The sequence below is a fragment of the Centroberyx gerrardi genome, chromosome 13 (assembly GCF_048128805.1).
Source record: "Centroberyx gerrardi isolate f3 chromosome 13, fCenGer3.hap1.cur.20231027, whole genome shotgun sequence".
In the NCBI taxonomy this organism is placed as follows: Eukaryota; Metazoa; Chordata; class Actinopteri; order Beryciformes; family Berycidae; genus Centroberyx; species Centroberyx gerrardi.
In genome coordinates, this window is record NC_136009.1 from 10,286,990 (window position 1) to 10,307,756 (window position 20,767).

The 20,767-nt window shown below is 42.4% G+C and overlaps 2 protein-coding genes across 4 annotated transcripts in view; one reads left to right on the forward strand and one right to left on the reverse strand.

Annotated features, from left to right (window-relative positions):
- The window catches only part of slc1a7a (solute carrier family 1 member 7a), a 29,247-nt gene extending 20,095 nt beyond the window's left edge, over positions 1–9,152 (forward strand). Inside the window, exons 4-11 of one of the 2 annotated variants that reach the window (XM_071917647.2) lie at positions 2,760–2,812; positions 3,215–3,517; positions 3,830–3,929; positions 4,391–4,624; positions 5,871–6,065; positions 7,782–7,916; positions 8,252–8,351; positions 8,886–9,152. In XM_071917647.2, the coding sequence (XP_071773748.1) occupies positions 2,760–2,812; positions 3,215–3,517; positions 3,830–3,929; positions 4,391–4,624; positions 5,871–6,065; positions 7,782–7,916; positions 8,252–8,351; positions 8,886–9,152 (1,387 nt within the window). The remainder of the gene's footprint in view (positions 1–2,759; positions 2,813–3,214; positions 3,518–3,829; positions 3,930–4,390; positions 4,625–5,870; positions 6,066–7,781; positions 7,917–8,251; positions 8,352–8,885) is intronic. The other variant, XM_071917648.2, reaches the window with a different exon arrangement.
- A 5,517-nt stretch (positions 9,153–14,669) lies between these two features.
- Positions 14,670–20,767, reverse strand: part of scp2a (sterol carrier protein 2a) — a 29,030-nt gene continuing 22,932 nt past the window's right edge. For both annotated transcript variants that reach the window (XM_071917697.2, XM_078287674.1), the window contains 2 exons: positions 17,354–17,433; positions 14,670–15,554 (listed from right to left, as the gene is read on the reverse strand). In XM_071917697.2, coding sequence (XP_071773798.2) covers positions 15,459–15,554; positions 17,354–17,433 — 176 coding nt within the window. In that variant the 3' untranslated portion in view covers positions 14,670–15,458. The remainder of the gene's footprint in view (positions 15,555–17,353; positions 17,434–20,767) is intronic.

The window sequence follows — 20,767 nt, forward strand, 5'->3', positions numbered from 1 at the left end:
CAGTGTGTCAATGTGACAATCGGTCAGTGGGCTAATGTCAGCAGCCCAGCTACACAGCCCTGTTCAGACAAGAGAGTTTTTTTCATTGATAGATACTTGTTTGTCTGTTTAACAGTTAATCATGTTTTCAGCTTCTTTTGAAATCGGTATCTTTTTGAAAACGTATTGAGCGCTGAATACGTTTCAATAGCTGAAAAACAAATCATGCTGGGAATAAATTGCATTTGAACAATTCCCTTGCAATCAGAACTGGAAAAGAGGAAAAAATAGACTCTGCCCAAGCTCATGAAATCCACCTCCATACTGATCATGTGGCAGCGTGAAGCGGCGTCGTTCATGGGCTCTGTGCGTGTGTTTGTGCCTGTGTGTGTGTTTGTGCCTGCGTGTGTTTGTGTGTGTTTGTGTGTTTTACAGAGCACAGCTGTGCTTTGGATTTATCTCGCAAAGCTTCTTTAGAGTCCTCATCTATCATGCCGGCATATATGTGTGTGCACTTACAAATGTGCCTGACTGCCTATACTCATGTGTGTGTGTGTGTGTGTGAGAGTGAGTGCGGGTGTGTTAAGCATAATGAGTACAGTATGTATGAATGTGCATACTTGGATTCAATTAGGGGCATTGGGGTCAGTGTCCACTTCTGATCCACAGAGAGTGGTTTATTAGCCCGCTTTGCTCTCTGTCTTAGATACAGGATAGACTGACTAAGTGGCTAAGTGGTCAAATCCATGTAGAATACACACTGACTACTGTCCATTGGCTTTTTACGCAGTTGTGAAATGCATTTTCAGCATTTTTACAATTTATATATCACACGGCATTATACCATTTTGTTGTATATCTTTGCCATATGTCTTTATGGTAAATCTGTCATGCTTTATTATTATAAAATACGTCTTGTAATCTCTCTGCATCTCTGAAATGTCCCTTTTGAAAACTGATTGTGTGATGTTCTCCGATGGCATTTGGGATTTACAGCCAATGCCAGTGCAATGCAGATTTTCCAGGGATTACTTCCCTTTGATAGATATTCAACTGTGTAAAGAGCATGCTAGATTTTTTTCTCTGAAACCTGCAGGTTACATTACATGGACAGGCAACAGTCTGCATAACAGAGACCCAATGCCTGCTAGTGCACACAATACCTTTGTATTTGCTGACCAAATGCATGTTCAAGTACTTACTTGGGAATGCAAATTTTGTTTATTCTACAAAATTCTATGGAATATTCTGGAAAAAAATATATACACTTACATTTTACAGATTTAAAAAAATTCAGTCCAGTCAAATGGCACACTCTCTTTTTTGTCATTAATTGATCATTTCAGCAGCATCAACTCCCATGTGTACTTGATGGTACTTGAGTCTTGTTTTTGTTGTGCTGCAAGCCTGTATCATCCTGATCCTATTTGAGAGTTCAACTTTCCTAAAAAGTTTACTATTTGAGAATTCAACTTTCCAGGCATTAAAACAGGCACGAAGCTAACAATTCTGCCTTTTTGGCAATTTTAAACATTTTGCTATATATTATATATCTAATTTAGACCTGCCATCCACACACAGTAAAGACAGAGGGAGGCTATAATGAGTCTTTACTTTCCATGTCAAAGACATCATTCACACCCTGTCCCTGAGGGATGCTGGCCATGCTCACCTCTCAGTTTACCTCCTTTTACATCCGCTCTCCCACTCCAAATCTACTTCCTCTCTTCCATTCATTCCACCCTCATCCCCCTAACGCTACCCTTCCTCTTCAGGTTTCATCCCCCCTCTTCTTTTCTTCCTGAGCACCTGCTGCAGATGCCCTTAATGACCAAAGCAGTCAAGATGGGTTGTGATGAGATATGTTGGCTTTTTATGTCGGTCATTAAAGTGCATCGTCCTTGCAATGGGTGTTTTTCACCAGGCCAAGGTCAATGCAGAAAAAACAATTTTTACACTGAATGTGCAAAACATTAGCGATGCTTAATCTTTTCATGAAGAACACTGATGAGGTGAATCCATTAGTGGTAAAAGCCATTATCCCTTATTGATTTCCCTTATTAAATCTATACCAAAGGAGGAGATGTAGATAAAGAGAAGAAGACAACTTAGAGAAGGATTTTGAAGCTTTGAGACAAATTGGGTTGTGGATTGCGCAAAAAGGGGCTGCAACTTAATATCAGGAAGATGTCCCTAATATTTTGCGCATTCGTCTGTTTTTAAGTGTTGAAAACTAGCCAGAGCCTTGATCCAGTTTGGCTTGCAAATTCTCACTCCTGGTGCTGTCATTTGTCACTTTGTGGCCATGAACATGAGTGTGGTCTTGTGGTCTCCAAATAATGAAAGGAAGAATTCAGTTATCAAAGCCAACTCAGATGCATTTGGCAAACAGAGATAAGTGCAGCTCCTCCTCCTATAGCTTTTATGCAAAAAGGTCCAGCCACAGCATGCCAGAGTATAAAGCGTTATTGTCTCTCAGATACAAAATGTCTAATCCCTGCAGGTCTCAAGCCTGACACCTTCCTTCACAGTGAATGATGGACAGTTAATGTCACTAGTCATGTCCACTCTTTTTTTGTTTTTTTATAACACATTTTGACCTAGCATTGCATGTACTGCTCTGTGAGTAGGAGGTAGTAGCCTTTTGGTTTTTTATTAAAACAGTCTGAAAGGTTTTATCATCTAATCCTTCATAATAATATCAGTAGGATTGCTGCTTCCATCTTCCCACCTGCCATCCAAAGAAGGACTTTAACATTTCTCCATTTTTTCTTCCACAGCAACATGTTCCCGGCCAACTTGGTCCAAGCTACTTTTCAACAGGTAAGCAGAAGTTTAGGTTTTGTCTTATGTAGTGTAGTTGAAATGTAACATGGGCCATTTCACAACCAAAATGGGAAAACATGTTCAAAATACAAACAAACAATACCAATGTTTTGGAGTTGAGAATAAAAATCTTTGGTTCTTTGCTTCAAATGAACTGTGGATTAAAATACTATAACTAAGTCAAATATGTGGCTCTTATTCTACTATTCCACCTCTTGGATGCATTAGCCAGCAAAACTCTTCATAATCATAAAGATGTCTGTTTTACATTCCACTGTTTTCTCCATATTCCCTTCACTGATGAATAGTGAAAACTACTGGGTCACATAAATCCCTTAGAAACAAAGATGATAAATAACTCGCACTATATTCTGCTAATCTGCCATTTAAATGCCAACAGCCATGTGAGAATCTGCTGCTCTGAACACCTTCGTTCCCAACTGTGCTGATGTGAGGGCCTTGCTGTGTTTTGTTTCTAAGTATCGTACCCAGAGCATCCCGGTGCCCAGGCCCAAGCCGACGCTCGCCCAGCTCCTGGATGAGACCACGACACGGAGGGTCTTCATCTACGGCATCCAGGACGACAACGGCACCGACATCCAGAACTTCTCCCTGGATCTCACGCCGCCGCCTGATGTCATCATGCGAACGTCGCCGGGCACCAGCGAAGGCATGAACGTCCTGGGGATTGTCATTTTCTCTGCCACCATGGGTAAGTGGCTGGCTCAGATCCCACACACACGCGCACACACACACACACACACACAGAAAGTACACACACCATGCACAAAATACATATAATTGCAAAGAAACACCCGTGGCGCACTCACCTGTGCTTTACTAGCCCATTTTAAATGTGTTGTGCTCCCACAAGGAAGGCAGAGATACAAAAAAGAGAGTGCTTTTTATTTTCTCTGTTGAATACCACGTTCTAGATGTATGATTTATTTCAGTATTCATGTGCTACACTTAAAATGTGTTTCAACAGATAATAGCACTTTGTGTTGCTTTCTGTTCAATGCAGGTATAATGCTGGGTAGAATGGGGCCCAATGGAAGTGCTTTGGTCAACTTCTGCCAGAGTTTGAATGAGGCTGTTTTGAAGATTGTCGCCATTGTCATCTGGTAAGAGCTGTAACTTGCAAGTAAACAGCACCATCAAACATCTGGACTTTATATTTTCCTGTCTTGAACAAGTAAATACACTTTTGTGAGATGTTTTAGGAGGGTAGAGTAATAATTTTAGTCTTGCATTCACAATTTCATCTGCTACTGGTGACATGGAGCAAATGTCTAGCCTAAACTACACTAGTCATTTCTGATTTTTCTAAGTTTTTATGATTTTTACCTCCTAAATGTACGTTATAACTTCCTTTCTTGCTTATTGTTACTACTCAGAGGGTTTGTTACTGCATTCATGATTAGTAGTGAGCTGTCTTAGTAGATGCACCATAATTGCTGAAACTGGACAATGTGAAGAGGAATAACAACCGTCTGAAAAAAACAGATGCACAGCTGTCGATTACTGAACATGCAACCTTCCTTCCTTCCTTCCTTCCTTCCTTCCTTCCTTCCTTCCCTCCCAGGTACTTCCCCTTTGGGATCGTGTTCCTGGTGGCCGGTAAGATCTTGGAGATGGACGACCCGTCGGCCATGGGGAAGAAGCTGGGCTTTTACGCCATCACGGTGGTAATGGGCTTGGTGCTGCACGGCCTCTTCATCCTCCCAGCCATGTACTTCTTCATCACCAAGAAGAGCCCCATCGTGTACATCAGGGGCATCCTGCAGGCCCTGCTCATCTCCCTGGCCACCTCCTCCAGGTAAAAGCATAGGCTTTAACCGTCCAGGTCCCACTTCTGCAATTAAAGACTGCATCAGGGGATTCATTTTCCTCTTGGAGCCTCTGTATCGCCAAAAGCAGCCAAAGGAGTGTAAAGGTTACTATATCCCTATGGTCAACACTCATGTAAGGAATAACAACCAAGGAGAGAGATACAAGGGAGAGTATGTCCTTGGGCAGAGGACAGGACAATGAAATGAACATTGAATGAGATGAGTGTGTGTGGGATTTCACCCTTACCTTTTCAATGCCAAACTCCTTAACCTCAGGATTTGATGCTGGGTGATATATATTGGTCTTTTCCCACAATTGTAATAACACACCTCCAACATCACAACACTTTCTAGCCCTTCCTAGAATGCTAGATTCCTCGCATTACCAGTGAGTGTTTATTCCTGGTTTAAAATCAGTATCAGTCCTTATCTTCTTGTCTTATCCCCATCAAATCCCATCCTGCTGATAATAAGGACTTTTGGGCTGGGAAGTGCTTTGTTCAATAAGGCTGTGACCATTCTTGTAAATACAAAACTATTTGGTGTGCATTAGTTACAGGTAGGCTACTGCTTCATACTTCAGCTATTTGAAGGGTAGAACTTGCTGAAAGAAAATTATCTCTGTGCAACTTTCAAGTCTCACCTAATCAATCTGAAATAATGCAAATGTAAACATGCCATTTAAAAAATCAATTCATTTTTGGAGTGCAACAATGTCTTAAAAGTATCTGGAATGTATTTGTCCATTTAAATATTTAGCATATTCACATCTGTTCTTGTAAATGTAAATTAACAACAAAGATGTTTGGAGCATTTTTAACCCATCATAACTCACAATATCTGCCTGTTACTCCAGTTTTACTCCAGCATTACAAATGTGAAAAACATTTCCAGCCTCTAAAAGGCATACTTAGCTGCCACATACTGTTGGTGCCAAATATTAAAAAGCTTCAACAGTGGAAAAAAATGTCTGCCATCTGGTAAATCAATATATTAGCAATGAGATGAACATCAAGGAAAGGCAATGTTTGGGCCTTTAACGCATCTCTTAGTGGTAGCTCTATCAAGATGGCCGCTACAGCTGCCTGGAATCATGTAACAAAACCATTTACGCCGACACTACTTGGGTGTGATTGAAATGGTGAAAACATGTCTGTGAATCACAGCACCTGGCAGCGGTGTTTCACAGTATCTAACTGCTGATTACGACATTATTTCTATTTCCCCCTGCAGCTCCGCCACTCTGCCTATCACCTTCAAGTGCCTCCTCGAGAACAACCACATCGACAGACGCATCATCCGCTTCGTGCTGCCGGTGGGGGCCACCATCAACATGGACGGCACCGCGCTGTACGAGGCCGTGGCCGCCATCTTCATCGCTCAAGTCAATAACTACGAGCTTGACTTTGGCCAGATCATCACCATCAGGTAAGGGCGCTTACACAGCTAAATTTAGACTGATTAAGGAAAAATGGTCTGCATTTTATTTGATACTGTCCAGAAAAAAAACACCATTTCCATGTAAACTTTCATTAGTACAGAAGAGTATTAGTAGGCGTATGAGTATATGAGTATGTAGGTGATTTTTTTTTTTTTTTTTAACGCAGTCGGGGGAAGGAGGTAAACTCAGAAGTTTGCCAGAAAAAACTCAGAAATTTGCGAGAAAAACCTCAGAATTTCTCTGATTAAATTCACAAATTTCAGAGTTTTTATTTTGCAAATTTCTGACCCAGCTGCGGAAAAAAAATAATTCACCTACAATGGCCCTAATATTCTTTCTTACATTAGCATCCAATCAGTTTAGGCAGGTCAAAGAAAGAGGTGGGCCTGGCTCAAACAGGTAACTTTGGGATGATAGTAACAGTCAGGGGGTCAAAGATGAATACAAACTGTTTACAGTCATCCTTTTGCTGGTTTTATTTCTTGACCCCTTTAAGCAAATGTCTATGAGGGAGACAAAGTGCTTAACTGTAAGTGAAGGGAAAAGGTTTCAGTAGTTTTTACAACTTTATTGAGCGTTTTAGATGGCTTACATGTGTAAAGCACAAGGCTTTAATTGATTGACTTCAACGACTGCATGTGGACTCACACAGACTTACACTTTATCCCATCATCTCTCAGCAAATGTTGCAGATGAGAAAAACCCTCCCTAAGTGTGTCAATGAGCAATTTTCATTTGGTCCAAAATGGTGCGAGCATGGTGGCGTTTGGAGTGCGACATGGGAATTAATCTAATGTCACACATTTAGTTTAATTCTGAATTAATAAAAACAACATTATGGGATTTACCAGATACACATATATGTAAATGTCACACAGATTATGCGTCATATGACCTTCTTAGTCTGATCTGATTTCTGCTAAATCAGTCTGGATGCCCAGGGGACGCAGGCAGACAGGCAGGCAGGCAGACAGACGGACAGACAGACAGAGAGACAGACAGAGAGAGACAGACAGTAAACAGACAAAAAGACAGACAATTCCCCCACCCCACCACCCATTACCCCATACCTTTCACCCACAGGTAAACAAGACCAGCCAAGTCTATGAGAATGGCCTGTTCCACCACTGATTTGATGTCATGTTCTACTGTAATAACATTAAGCAGACCTATCCTCATGGCTGCAGTCTGTGCCCATTCCCTTATAATCCCTTGGCGGTAAAACCCATATGACCTGTATTACTCATCTCCCTTGCCACGCCAGAATTATAATAATTTTTCCCCCTCTCGCCGTCCTGTTTCCCGTGCCGTTTGGCTGCTGACCACAGAGCTGCTCCATCTGCACACACACACACACACACACACACACACCCCTCCCCTGCAGAGAAACAGTTTGTGCTCTGAGGTCCAAGGTCCCTGACAAAACATCTACTCAATCACGCCCATCCTGAACCGCCTGCTCACTTGTGTGTCCCTGTGTGTGTGTGTGTGTGTGTGTGTGTGGTCCTACTCCCTCTTTCCCCCTTCTTCCACTTCATCCTTTCTCTTTATCCTTCCCTCCAAACTCACTCACCCGCTCACACAATTATAGACTTCACGCACAAATGTACACTTCCCCAGCGATCCGAAAGACCGCACAGTATGTTTTACTAGATTATAAAAAGAATGCCCCCCCCCCACCCCCCTCCCTCTCTTTCTTTCAGCATTACTGCCACTGCAGCCAGTATCGGTGCAGCCGGAATCCCACAGGCTGGACTTGTAACCATGGTGATCGTGCTGACCTCTGTGGGCCTGCCCACCGATGACATCACTCTCATCATTGCTGTTGATTGGGCCTTGTAAGTAACGGCCTGCTGATTAAACTTGTCATCAGGCATGATTTGACCAATAATTGAGCAAAGTGAAAGTCACCAGGAATCCAGGAAGTGGTTATTAAATGTAATTGTCCATACAGTATATTTTAATCTATAGCTTCTTAGCATGAGTGTATATACAGATGCCAAGTAATCAGCAAAATATACGGCGATGCAGATGTACAAAGACGACTATACTCCATGTTTTCAGAATAAGAGCGCGCTCATATCTTGGAATAGCTTTAGCACAGTTATGCCAATGTATTGTAGAAAGCACCCAAATGGCCTTCCTTATTAAGGATGTCAATTTTGTCCTCTAGGGATCGATTCAGGACCATGGTCAACGTGATGGGAGACGCCTTGGCCACAGGAATCATGGCTCATATCTGTAGAAAAGACTTTGTCAAGGAGGGGGAGCAGGTGAGCGCTTAATCTGTGTATCTGTGCTCACGGGAAAGGTTTTTTCTTTATCTGATAACAAGATAGACAAGTGTTCTGTGTATAGGGATTGAATAATTGTTCATAATAATCTTCACTTGAATGCAGAACGCACTTTCAATGCAGTAGATTTAAGATGTCAAATCGTTTTGTCAGTGTGAACAGCAGGACTTTTGCACAACAATTGGCTAGTGGGACAAAAACCTATTATCTGCTAAAGAGCTTACTTGAAATAAAAGATTTATTATGGTTAGGGTTAGCACAATTCATCAGGACAAGTGGTTAAAATCATTGTTTGTCATCACTAGAAAACACCAGTGATGGCATGCTGGCAAATTTATCAATAGTGAGCATATTTTTCACTAATGAATGTTGATACAAAGGCTTTGGTGGAAATGTTTACCATTGCATCATTTGGAGTCCAAGCTCAAAATTATTCTGATGATAGTAAACATGCATCCAAACAGCAGGAGCTTACTTTTAATATTTTTTATTCGTTGTCTTTGCGTCCCCCAGGTGCCTCTGATCTGCGAGACCAAGCCCATGATAAGCATCCAGCAGATGATGACCTACCAGAACCAGAAGAACGGTTGCTACCAGCCCCCTCCGCCGGGCGGCAAGCAGGACCACCTCTCCCCGGATGTGGCTCGCCTGATCCAGCTGGAGGAGGGGGTCCGGCCGACGGAGAAGAAGAAACACCCTCACGCCTCCCACCACAAGAGAGAGCACAGGGACAAGGACCACTGTTCCATCGATATGAACGGGCTGGAGACTAATGTATAAAATAAATAAAACAATCTACCCCGACAACAGCTATGGGCGCGTCCTCAGCTGCAGGGCGGGCGGGACAGGGGGGCGAACCGGAGGGTTGAGGTGACCAAGCGCACACACTTTCCCTCCGAGAAGGGGAGCGGTCCAGAGCGGACGGACGCAGGACGGCCCAGGACGAAAAAAGACGATTTTCTACATAACCTAAATAATGACCCACGTTTGATTGTGTGTGTTTGTGTGTGTACATATTTTATCAGAGATGTATTATGTGGCTGACAGACATTAAACGCGTCGAGCAGGAGGAAAAGAGGCAATGTTTGGCGGGGAATTGGACGTGTGTGTGTGTGTGCACGGGACGTCACAGCTTCAGTTTTCTTCTCTGAGGCTTCGCAAACATCCTCCCACATCTGTGAGGCAGCCCGTCTCTAAGGAGCGGATAATGGAGAACACAGTAGCTAATGTCAAATAGAACTAAAGGCGCCTGTCCCTCAGTGGACTGTGGGGGAAAAACACAAAGAGCATCCACTCATATCTCTTTTTATTCATTATGATCTGTTATTGTATGTTTTTATCATAACTTTTTGTTTGATTTCTTTTTTTTTTTTTGGTCAGTTCTTCTCTTCTGAAACATCATGAGACTGAGACAAAACGTTGCCTGAGATCCCTCATTCTTTGGACACAGGCATTTTTCCAACAGATTCACTCAGTCAGTAACGAGGGAGTGAAGTAAACTTTGTTGGGCACAAGATAGAGGCCAGCTGGGACAAAACAAGATATGACAATATGACAAGAAAATTGCAGAGATGTTCAAACTGAAACCTTTCTGCAGACAGTCTATTGACAAACACACACACACACACACACACACACACACACACACACAGGTATTTGATTCAACAAAGGAATGTCTCAGATTTTGAGGTTAAGCAATGGGATTCTTTTTTCTTTCCCATTTCTATCTTGCATTCCGACTTTCTACAAGTGAAGCTAATCTAAACCTTGAACTTCACTTCTACATACTTTTCCCTGCACTTCTCTTCTCTGCCTTGTTGTCCTCGGTCTACTAAGTGGGTACTCTGCCTCATACTGTACCTACTGCATTATTATTGCCAGTATGAAAGCAAAGAGATACGTGTTTGCCCTCGTGTTGAACATTGAAGTTATGTCAAGTTGTCTTTGCACCCCGTTGTATTCCCTCTTTGCCTTAAATGACCAAAGGAGAAGCATTCGGGAGCAGTGCGTTATGGGTGTTCGCCAAAAACGACCGAGACAACCACAAGCCGCCGCAAAGTCAAAAACAACAGGAGACAACAATCACCAGGTCACACTCTGAACTCTGTCCATATGTATATGATATATGCTGTACATGTATTTATTTCAAAAGTAAAAAATGTAGATTTTACTACCATGACAGTATGTTTTCAAGAGCTGCCATTCTGTCTTTGTAATGAAAAGGAACATTTCACTGTAGTCCAATTTTACGAAAATGTACCCTCTCTGTAAAAAAAAACAAAAAAAATCAAAGAATGAAAAATATATTGTGAAGACAAAGATATGCACGTAGTATAGTAGTTTGTGTTGAGTTCTTGAGTTCTTTCTCATTGAGGCTTTGATGATATTCCTCTTGCTCAAATATCAAAAGGGCTTATAAGTTTGTTTCAGTCTGAACTGCAGGTGCAATTAAGGCACAAGCTATGATATTCTCATGCATCTTCCCTCCTGGAGGCAAACAGAAAGTGTTAAAAATTTGAACAAAAGAGGCCGTACATGAACGCAACTGTACTTTTTCACTAGAGCATAATAGTTTTTATTGCCACATGAATAAATCCCTCTAGGGGTGTAAATGAAAGCTACGTGAAAAGCTGCTGATGGATCCAACAGATTAAGATAAGTAAGCAAGATTACTGGAGAGTCCCAGTCCACCAAGCGTCCTTAAGAATCTAATCAGATGGCTTATTAGAATTTCACTTTGGCAAAATCTCTATTCTCAGAATGAAGCTGAGACTATCAATATATATTTTCAAGGACAGCAACACATCAAGGAAAACGGTCTTCCCTTACTCTCCTCACTCTAAGCCTTAATGTCCATGTGGGAAGAAAAAAACATCCTGGTATTTGTTGTCATGCTGCACTCAAAAAATCCTTTGATGAGGCTGTAGTGGTTTCAAATCAAATGCACCAACTGGACTGGTAGGTGCCTCTGAGTAACAGGAGCAGCCTTGGAGCGAGCAAACGGGGGAGCAAACATCAGAGGAACACCATCACCACGGCAACCTGGGTGAACGAATTATAGGAATTGTGTGCAATTGTCAACCCACTGACTGAATGATCAGGAGAAATGGCTAAAATGAACAGAATGTAGGAAGAGCACATTTACTGAATTGTACAAGGTTATCGCATGTTTCAACAGTAATTTGCCTGACATAATTCTTCCAGGTATACATGCAGTTCAAGGTCAGAATACGTTGGAAAACAGCAGTGTAATATCAGCAGGTAGGACTTCACTACCTTGTTAAATGGTTCCTCGATCAATGCCAAACTTAATTTGCATTAACAACATCTTGAATAATACTGGAAATAACCCTGATAGAATAGAATAGACTGTATTAATGATCTTCCAAAGGTAAAAGTAGTGAAGTTTTAGATATTTCATGTGCTTAAATATCAAAAGGAAAAGTACATCTTCTGTATAGTGACCTTTTATTTATATATATAGGAAACTATATAGCAAACTATGCATCAGGAAACAAAGTGCGTAAACACACTCAGCCAGTCTCTGCCTATGTGAGGAAGTGGGATGTGGAGCAAGATTGAATAGGAGTGTGTGTCTGTGATAATGCATCAGCCATCTCTACTGTGATTGTAAAGCATTTGATGCTGCCAAAGGTGAAATAGTCATGCTTATAGCTAAAAAAAAACCACATAGAGCTGATTCACTCTCTTTTCAGAGAAGTGGTTTTTAGCTACAATGGCACCTCCTACCATTGCTAACAAATTCTAACAATGTCTGCCTTCAATATGAAAGCCAACACACTGAGGCAAGTGCTCTGTGGGATGGACTCAGGAGTGGAACAGTTTTTGGACTTTTAAGTAGTTTGCCTTGAATGTGCAGAGAATAAAGCACTTCTTCCCCGGTGTTCAAATGTCAGAGGTCGGCAAGTCTATGGAGAGTTGCTGGGCTGCATTCAAAAATACCCAAAGTATACAACTTTTCCTTCACTTCACAGGAGGACTTTGGACCAACGTTATTTATGAGGGAACAGGCTGTGCTTCCAACCCAAGCTGGCAGCCATGCAGCGTTATCTCAGCTGGACGTTTGAAGAACGTGGCGGCCCACTGAAGATCCTCCGCTAACGGCAGTCTGCCTCACATGACCTCCCCTCCCCTCCTCCCACCCCACCCCCTCCCTCCTCCCGCTCCGCTGGTTAGAAGCCATAAGTCCACTGTGCAGCGGGACAGGCCAGCCATGCGGCTCGTGCAGCTGCTAAATGTCACCAGTTGGCATGACTGCGGTGGATAGGAGCGATTAGGAGCACAGGCTGGATCTGGCAGAAGGTGCAGGCTGGTCGGGGCGGGGTGGAGGGGGGAGGGGGGAGGCCAACAGGGACAGGTCTGGATCAACTGAAAAAATAAATGGACAAATGGAGGGAAAAAAATAAAACTGGAGAAAGAGGGAAGTAGGGCAGAACGGGTGAAACAACAGCAACAAAAGAGGAAATCGCTCAAATCATCCGGCATGCTGAGGTCCATTTGTTTGAATTATAACGAGCAGAGAGCCAATTACAAGCTTACCACTTGGGAGGGGATGGGGGGATAACGCAATGTTGTTTTTCATTAACTGCGCTGATGTTGTACTAGTTTATTATTTAATTATGATTAGAACAAAACAAAGGTATGGCAGCTTTATTCCAAGCAAAAGGAAACCTTAATTTGAAAATGGGCAGTTACTTTCAAAGTACAGCGCACTCTGCCACAGGCCAGTTCACACATGGCAGTTTAACACAGACACCTGGAAAATGGGCAGAAAAGGGGCGACTCTGGCCAAACCACAAAACCATTTTCTAGAAGCCTACCCCCCTAGTGGCAAGCATAAGAAGAGGCATTTGAGCTGCCTAATGTCCCGCCATAATCACCATGATACATTAAACATAACCGGTTATTTCTATGTCAACATGCTTGTCTTCATATAACACATGGGCGGTATCAATATGAAGTCTGTATCTTAAAGCATTAAGGAGTTATAGTAGTTTCAACAAAATCAAATCAAAATCTAACTTTCCTCATTAATATGCAAATGTATGCAGCAAGGTGCCCCAAAATCTAACCAGATCATCTACTCTGTAGGGGGAACCTGTGGTGTAAGTATGAAGTTTCTATCATGTATTGTTTTTGAATTATTGTGTCCAGAAGAAGTGTCTACACACACACAGACAGACTACGCACCATGGTATATGAATTTCCAATATAAAAACACAAAGCACTGGCTCACGCTGTACAATGCCTGTTGCATAAAAAATGTGGTGTGGCCTTGACTTCTTTTTTTTTTAACATTATATTTATTGATTTTGGCATACATTGGCATTTACAAACACCCACCCCCACCCCAACCCTCAACAACAATTATTCAGGGCAAAGGAGAAAGAAAAAGAGAATAAATATATATATATATATAAGTAAATAATAATAATAATAAAAATATATATAGTATATAGGTATAGTGCTTTTTTATAGGTGGCCTTGACTTTTGCTATGAAACACTAAGAATGAAGAATTTATGATTAATAGAACAAACCAATGTACTTCTACTTATCTTTGTAAGCCAATGCACTCTTTCGTTGCTTTGCAGACAACCAATTAACTGCAATAGCAAAAAGCCACCTAACCTTTCATCTTTGAGTTTTGTTTTTTTTGCCTGTAATTGTGAGAGTGAAGAGTGAGAGAATGCGGCCCAATGAGAGCAGATGTAAATATCAGACAAGGTGCCTGAGATCAAAACAAAATGTACATGTAAATTATAATAATTATGCTTGGGTTAGTGCTTTAAATTGTTATTCAGCGCAGCGTCTCCGTCCCTGGTTCCTCTAAAAAATGCAAATATGTCCTTTGCTGTGTAAGCCTGGGTGTCCGTGTTAAATCACAGTGCAATGGGTTGTTATTACGCAGCCAGCGCTCAGGCGCAAAAGTGCACAGCCGACCTCAACAGGCAAGGATGACTTCATGTACACAGGGTCTGTATTCACCAAGAGGTTAGTAATTATGAAGGCCTGAAACTTTTCTTGCTCTTCATTTTTGTAGGATGTCATGAGGTAAACACATCAGTGGTCTTCACTGTTTTTGAGGTGCAAAAATGATTCTTATTCTGAGTTTGATTTCAACAATTACCCCCCTCCATGCATGCACGCACACACACACACACACACACACACACACACAATCTCCCACCCATTACAAATAATAGTGGAATATGAACATTATGAAGAATTGGGTCCACTTGATTTTAGCCTTTAAGAGAAAACAGCTCTCTCAGTATTCTTGTCAGTGAAGGTTTTATTTAGTAAAAATTAAAATCATCTCCATCATTCACAGATACAGTATATATTCTATACAAAATTATTTATCAAAATGCTCACGCCAACAATGGCCTTGAATCACAGATTTCATTTCATAGACAGAAATCAGAGGCACACCGAGTGTTTTAACTACATTATCATCAAATATATAATATTATTTAGCATTATCACAACAGGGGTTCTACACATTTTTTGGGAAATGCTATTATAAATTTGCACTGGTGTTGCATATAAGCGAGTCAATGCCAAGCCACAGCAGAAAAAATACAGTTTCGGTGGTAGAAGAAGTGCCACAAGTCACATCAGATTAGTTCAGACTTAAAGATGATGGGCGTAGATCCAAAGATGCATGTCTCAACAGTCAATCTCTATCAGAGTAGCAGCTGGAAATGAAACTTTAGGGACTCACACTTATGATCCAGCACATTAGCAAAGTATTCAGACAGCTTGTCAATTAGCAACATCACACTGTCAAGAGGAGGAGTTCATTTTCCACCAAATTCTCTCAAGAACCGTTGCTCAAAGGACAAAAAGTATGAGACAGTTTGGAGGAAAATGAGCTCAATATTCATTGAAAGCAAAAAAGAAAAAAAAAGACAAAAGACAGAAGACGGGATAGCAAGAAGATGAATAGAGAGAGAGAGTCAGTAGAGGGAGAAGGAATTAAGAGTGGTGCTGATGAGAGAGCGGTTAACGAGCGGGATTCTAGACGTTCGTGGCGGGAGATCTGCGCTGCCAGCTCAGAGTTTCACAGCTTGGCCTTGCCTGGTGTCATCTGGAGGTTCTGCAGCTTCATAGCCATGCCCATGTTCCCGGTGATCTTAAGCTTTCCCTGGAAGAACGCCTGAGAGGACAGAGAGGGGGATGAGGGCGGAGAAAGATAAACCAGTCAGAGAGGGAAAAAAGATACATTTGTCACCCAAAGAATTCAACTGCGCGAAACTGAAAATGAGGATCGCACACAACGTCAAAATGGTTCGGAAAACCCTCAGTCCGATGAAGCCATACTGTATATATCTCTGTGGTACGAGTGTATCTCCGAGCCCCGAGGGGACACTTGTTTGTTTTGTTATCTGGCGCTGGGTCGGGGCATGTCGGCTTCTGGCAGTGCCGGAGGTGGCTTGTTATCCAGCTCCCCACATCCTCCTGGCCTGCCAAGAGCGTCAGAGTCAGGGGGTTTACAGGGTTCAGTTGCAGGATTAATAGGGGACCTGAAAACTGGGACATGTGCTCCAGGCGGGGCGACAGCTTGCCATCGGGCAAACAAGGCCCCTGCATATCCTACAGGGGTGGAGCCCGGCCGCGTTTCAATATCATTTGGACTGACAGACCTATTGCAGAAATAAGGGTATAAGAAAATGTGGGGAAAAAAAGTCCAGACACAGGATTTCTGCTCTATTTTTAAACTGACAGTTGAAATTTTGGGACATGTTGTCCTTGCCCTATGTTACGCACCAAATGAAAATGTCAGACTGGGTCACTTGCAAGTGGGCCAATGCCCTCGCTCTGTTTGTGGGACGGAAAATGTGCTTCATGAAATCTGGACACCTCGAGGTTTATTTGGTTAGAGGCAAAAGCGTGAGCACCAAATCAAATATCAAATCAAAAGCATAATCAAATAAGAACACACATCCCGTTTCTCTGTCTCCCTTCACAAACTGAATCTAAATGTTGGATCAACATATCAAAATACTAAAAAAAAAAATAGTAAAGAAAGTAGTATGAGAAGAATAAAACAAAACAATGTCAAAATTTAAAAGCTTCTATCTTGTATTTCAATCCAGCTATCTAAGTATTAAGTACTAAGTAATAATTAAGTATATAAATATTTTGTACATTTTGTATATTTTGTTAACGCACGCTACTGATTATCAACGCCTGTTTGTAAGTTCAGTGGACTGCATGCAACGTTCTCCAAACTTTAAGAGAAGAAGAGGTGGGAAGTTTTCCACCTCTTGTTTTGAGACAGCTGGACATTTTTTTTTAAATCAAACCATTGTCACTTGTGTCAGTTAGCAGTTATTTTGGAAATAGCAGCAATATTCCATCTGACTAAAATAACATGGGAGCAGATGGTGTTTTTTACTGTCGCAGGGTGCTTTCATCAATCACACTGGCAATATGCAAATAACTGAATGTGGTAAAACCTGACAAACTGGAGATCCACTTTTATGGAAAACACCATGATGGTTCCCATGTAATGCCACATTAACCCTGCCAGTGATCTTTAGGAATAAACACTTCAAACAGGGTCGAAACCTGCACAGACAGAACCTTTCTAATGCAGTGTGCCGTCAGCAGGGAGAGCTCACACCTACAGGGGGAAATTTTAAATGACAGTAAATGCTATGGATACTTTCAGAAGAAAGCAAATATACTAGCTAAAAGAGAAATGTGGATTCTCAGAGGATAACGACATACAAATGTTGAACGTTTACATGTTGGCATCACTGAATGACATCTAGTTTAGATTTACTGATCAGGCCAGATGAATTTGAGGCTACTTAAAGTGAAACTTCAGGGGAAATAAAGTTCACTAAAGTGTAATATTTAAAAAAGGCAGATACTGATTCTGCACAGTTTTACTTTTCATCTGTAATGACGTCTAACCACATCGTGTTCCACACACACACACACACACACCGTCTGTGGGTTCATCTTTCCCGTCATCAAAGCCAGAAGATCCTCGTCGCCCATGGCAATGGTACAGTCTGCCTTCTTGTCTAAGGGGGAAAAAAGAAGAGCAACTTCTTTATGATGCCTTTCAGATTAACACATTATATTGATGAATACATCAGGAATGACCATATATAATCACATTAACTGTTCCTTGCACACACAGGAAAGGAAAGAAAAAACAACAAAGAAAGGAAAAAATTTACATTTATGATGCCGTACCTGGGGGAAATTACAGGCATCGAGCAAATGCTAACACCATTATTACAAGTCCTCAGCGTAATGCTCTCAAGAGTGATAAAGTAATTGCTCTGCCAGGATGAAAAGCATTTCACACTACATTTGGCATTTAGATGAAAAGTTCCATTAATATAAAAATATATTCTACGTAGCAGGAGAAAAAAAAATCAACGTTTCTGTCATTGATTCAAGCTTTCTGTATCTGGACCAAAGATCGTGGTTATATCCCCTGCCTCCGACACCGACTGTTATTGAGAGAATATTTTAAAATTCACTAGAAAACGGAGCAAAAGTTTGATTTCTTAGCAAAAATGTCTGAAAACGCATCATGTTAACTAGCTATTAAATAATATTGGCACTTGATGAATACATTAAATACTACTTAAATGATACACTTAGATGATAAAACTATGTGTTATAAAAGAGATTAACTTGACGTGTTAAGACCGATTATGGGTTTGGAAGCGTTCGTTTGCTGCCTTTGCCTTTAAACAGGCTGGAAAGAGACAAGGCAGTTTTGTCTGCTGTGGTTTATGGTTTTCCAGAGCAACAGATCTCTATCGCAAAGCCATCCTCAGCTTCTCAAAGCAGAGTAAAACAGTTTTGATCTACAGAAACAATAGACTTCTGCATCAAGCCGCCTGATGCTGCTGCTTTTTTACTCAACTCAAAGTGTGCTGAACACTTGAAACGAACAGAGGAGTGCAGCAACTAGTGGCAATGTGTGCCAATAAAACACATAATAATGTTTGAGCTAAGTAAACACGACTCCACACTCGAGTGGGAATCAAATCTAACAGTGGAATCAGATGAAAAGATATTTTGCTATGCAGAAATTTAAATATATGTGAGACAAAAATAAAAGGTCAGCTTCATTTTTAACTTCATCTTCATCGTAAGAAAAAAAAACAATGGCATTTTACCGAGTTGTTGTCAATTCAGTAAAATCCCCAAAAGCTTTGAAAGGATCTCTGTAAACCTACTTTCAGCAATTTATGCTGCAAAAGCATTTCAAAATACATGTTTTTGATCTATGCAAATCACTTCCATCTAAAAAAATGAACACAAATTAAAATGCATTTGCCCCCATAAAAACAAAAACTGTCACATTCACTCACTCTGCCCCCGGTACACTCCTGAACTGCGGAAACTCAAACAACAAGGAAGACAACTGGAACGACTACACAAGAAAACTATACTCACCGTACACGCCCTGGCCTACAAAGAGCACATTTACCAGTACAAGTCTGCACTCAACACAGCCCGCTCCACCTTCTACTCCGGCATCATACACTCTGGTTCCTCCAACCCCAGCACTCTGTTCTCCACCATAAACAAGCTCCTCAAACCAATGGACAATATCTCACACTCCTTCACCCTGGAAAAATGCAACAACTTCCTGTCATTCTTTCACTCCAAAATTGAAAATATACACAACCAGCTAGCCACCTCCTCTCCCATCCCCCTCCCGACCCGGAGCCTGTACCTCCCCCGCCAACAGACCATAGCCTTTCCCTCTTCTCCCCCATAACCGTATCTGACCTCTCCAAAATACTCACTGGCATCAAGTCCTCCACCTGCCCCCTGGACCCCATCCCCTCCACCCTTTTTACCCTCCACCCTGTCTTAGCCCACTCATCACTGACATAAACTCCTCCCTCACCTCTGGCACTGTCCCCTCTCCTTTCAAGCTTGCTGTCATCACACCCATCCTCAAGAAGCCTGGCCTGGACTCTGACAACCCCAACAACCTCAGACCCATCTCAAACCTCCCACTTCTTTCTAAAATACTGGAACGTGCCGTCGCTACTCAACTCAAACAACACCTCCACGCCAACCGGCTATATGAAACATTCCAATCAGGCTTTCGAACACACCGCAGTACAGAAACTGCTCTTCTTCAAGTGACCAACGACCTCCTACTCTCCTCTGATTCCGGCTCCCTCAGCACCCTCCTCCTCCTCGACCTCAGTGCAGCCTTCGACACCATCAACCACTCCATCCTCCTCAGTCGCCTGCAATCCTGCATTGGCATAACTGGTTCAGCACTCTCCTGGTTCAAATCCTACCTTTCCGATAGATTTCACTACATCTCCATCAATAACTGCAAATCCGACACCACCCCGGTCACCCATGGTGTCCCTCAAGGCTCGGTGCTTGGTCCCCTCCTCTTCATCCTCTACATGCTCCCCCTAGGTCACATCATACGCCGCCACGGACTACAGTTCCATTGCTACGCTGACGACACCCAGCTCTACATCTCCACCAAAACCATCACTCCTGCCATTCTCTCCACCCTCACGAACTGCCTCACTGAAATAAGAACCTGGATGAACAGCAACTTCCTCAAACTCAACTGCAATAAATCGGAAATCATCAACATCGGCCCCAAATCCCTCCTCCCCTCCTCCCAGGACTTCTCACTCAACATCGATGGTCACACAGTCACAGCTTCCCCCCTGGTCCGAAACCTTGGCGTCACTCTGGATCCCACCCTCTCCTTCAAGTCGCACATCAACAACATCACCAAAACGCCCTTTTTTCATCTCCGCAATATTGCTCGACTTCGGCCCACCCTCTCCTTCTCAGCTGCTGAAACTCTCATCCACGCTTTCATAACCTCCAGACTGGACTACTGCAACAGCATCCTGTATGGCCTCCCCTCCAACGTCCTCCAAAAACCACAATACGTTCAGAACTCAGCTGCCCGGTTGCTCACCCACTCCCGCTCCAGAGAACACATAACACCCATCCTTCAACACCTTCACTGGCTCCCAATACAGCACCGAATCCACTTCAAGATCCCCCTCATCACCTACAAAGCTCTCAATAATCTCGCCCCCTCATATGTGACAAACCTTCTCCATCGCCACTCTCCCACCCGCCACCTCAGATCAGCTGATGCCGACCTCCTGACCCCCATCACCAGGACCAAGCACCGCACCTTGGGGGACAGAGCCTTTGCCCCGACCCTCTGGAACTCCCTCCCTTCACAAATCAGAAACTCGGACTCACTCCCTTCATTCAAAAATCAACTCAAAACCCACCTTTTCAAAAAGGCCTACAATATCTGACTCCCACTGCCTCTCCAGAACTGAAATGCACACTCTTGTCATTTTTATCATCTTCATTTATCATCAT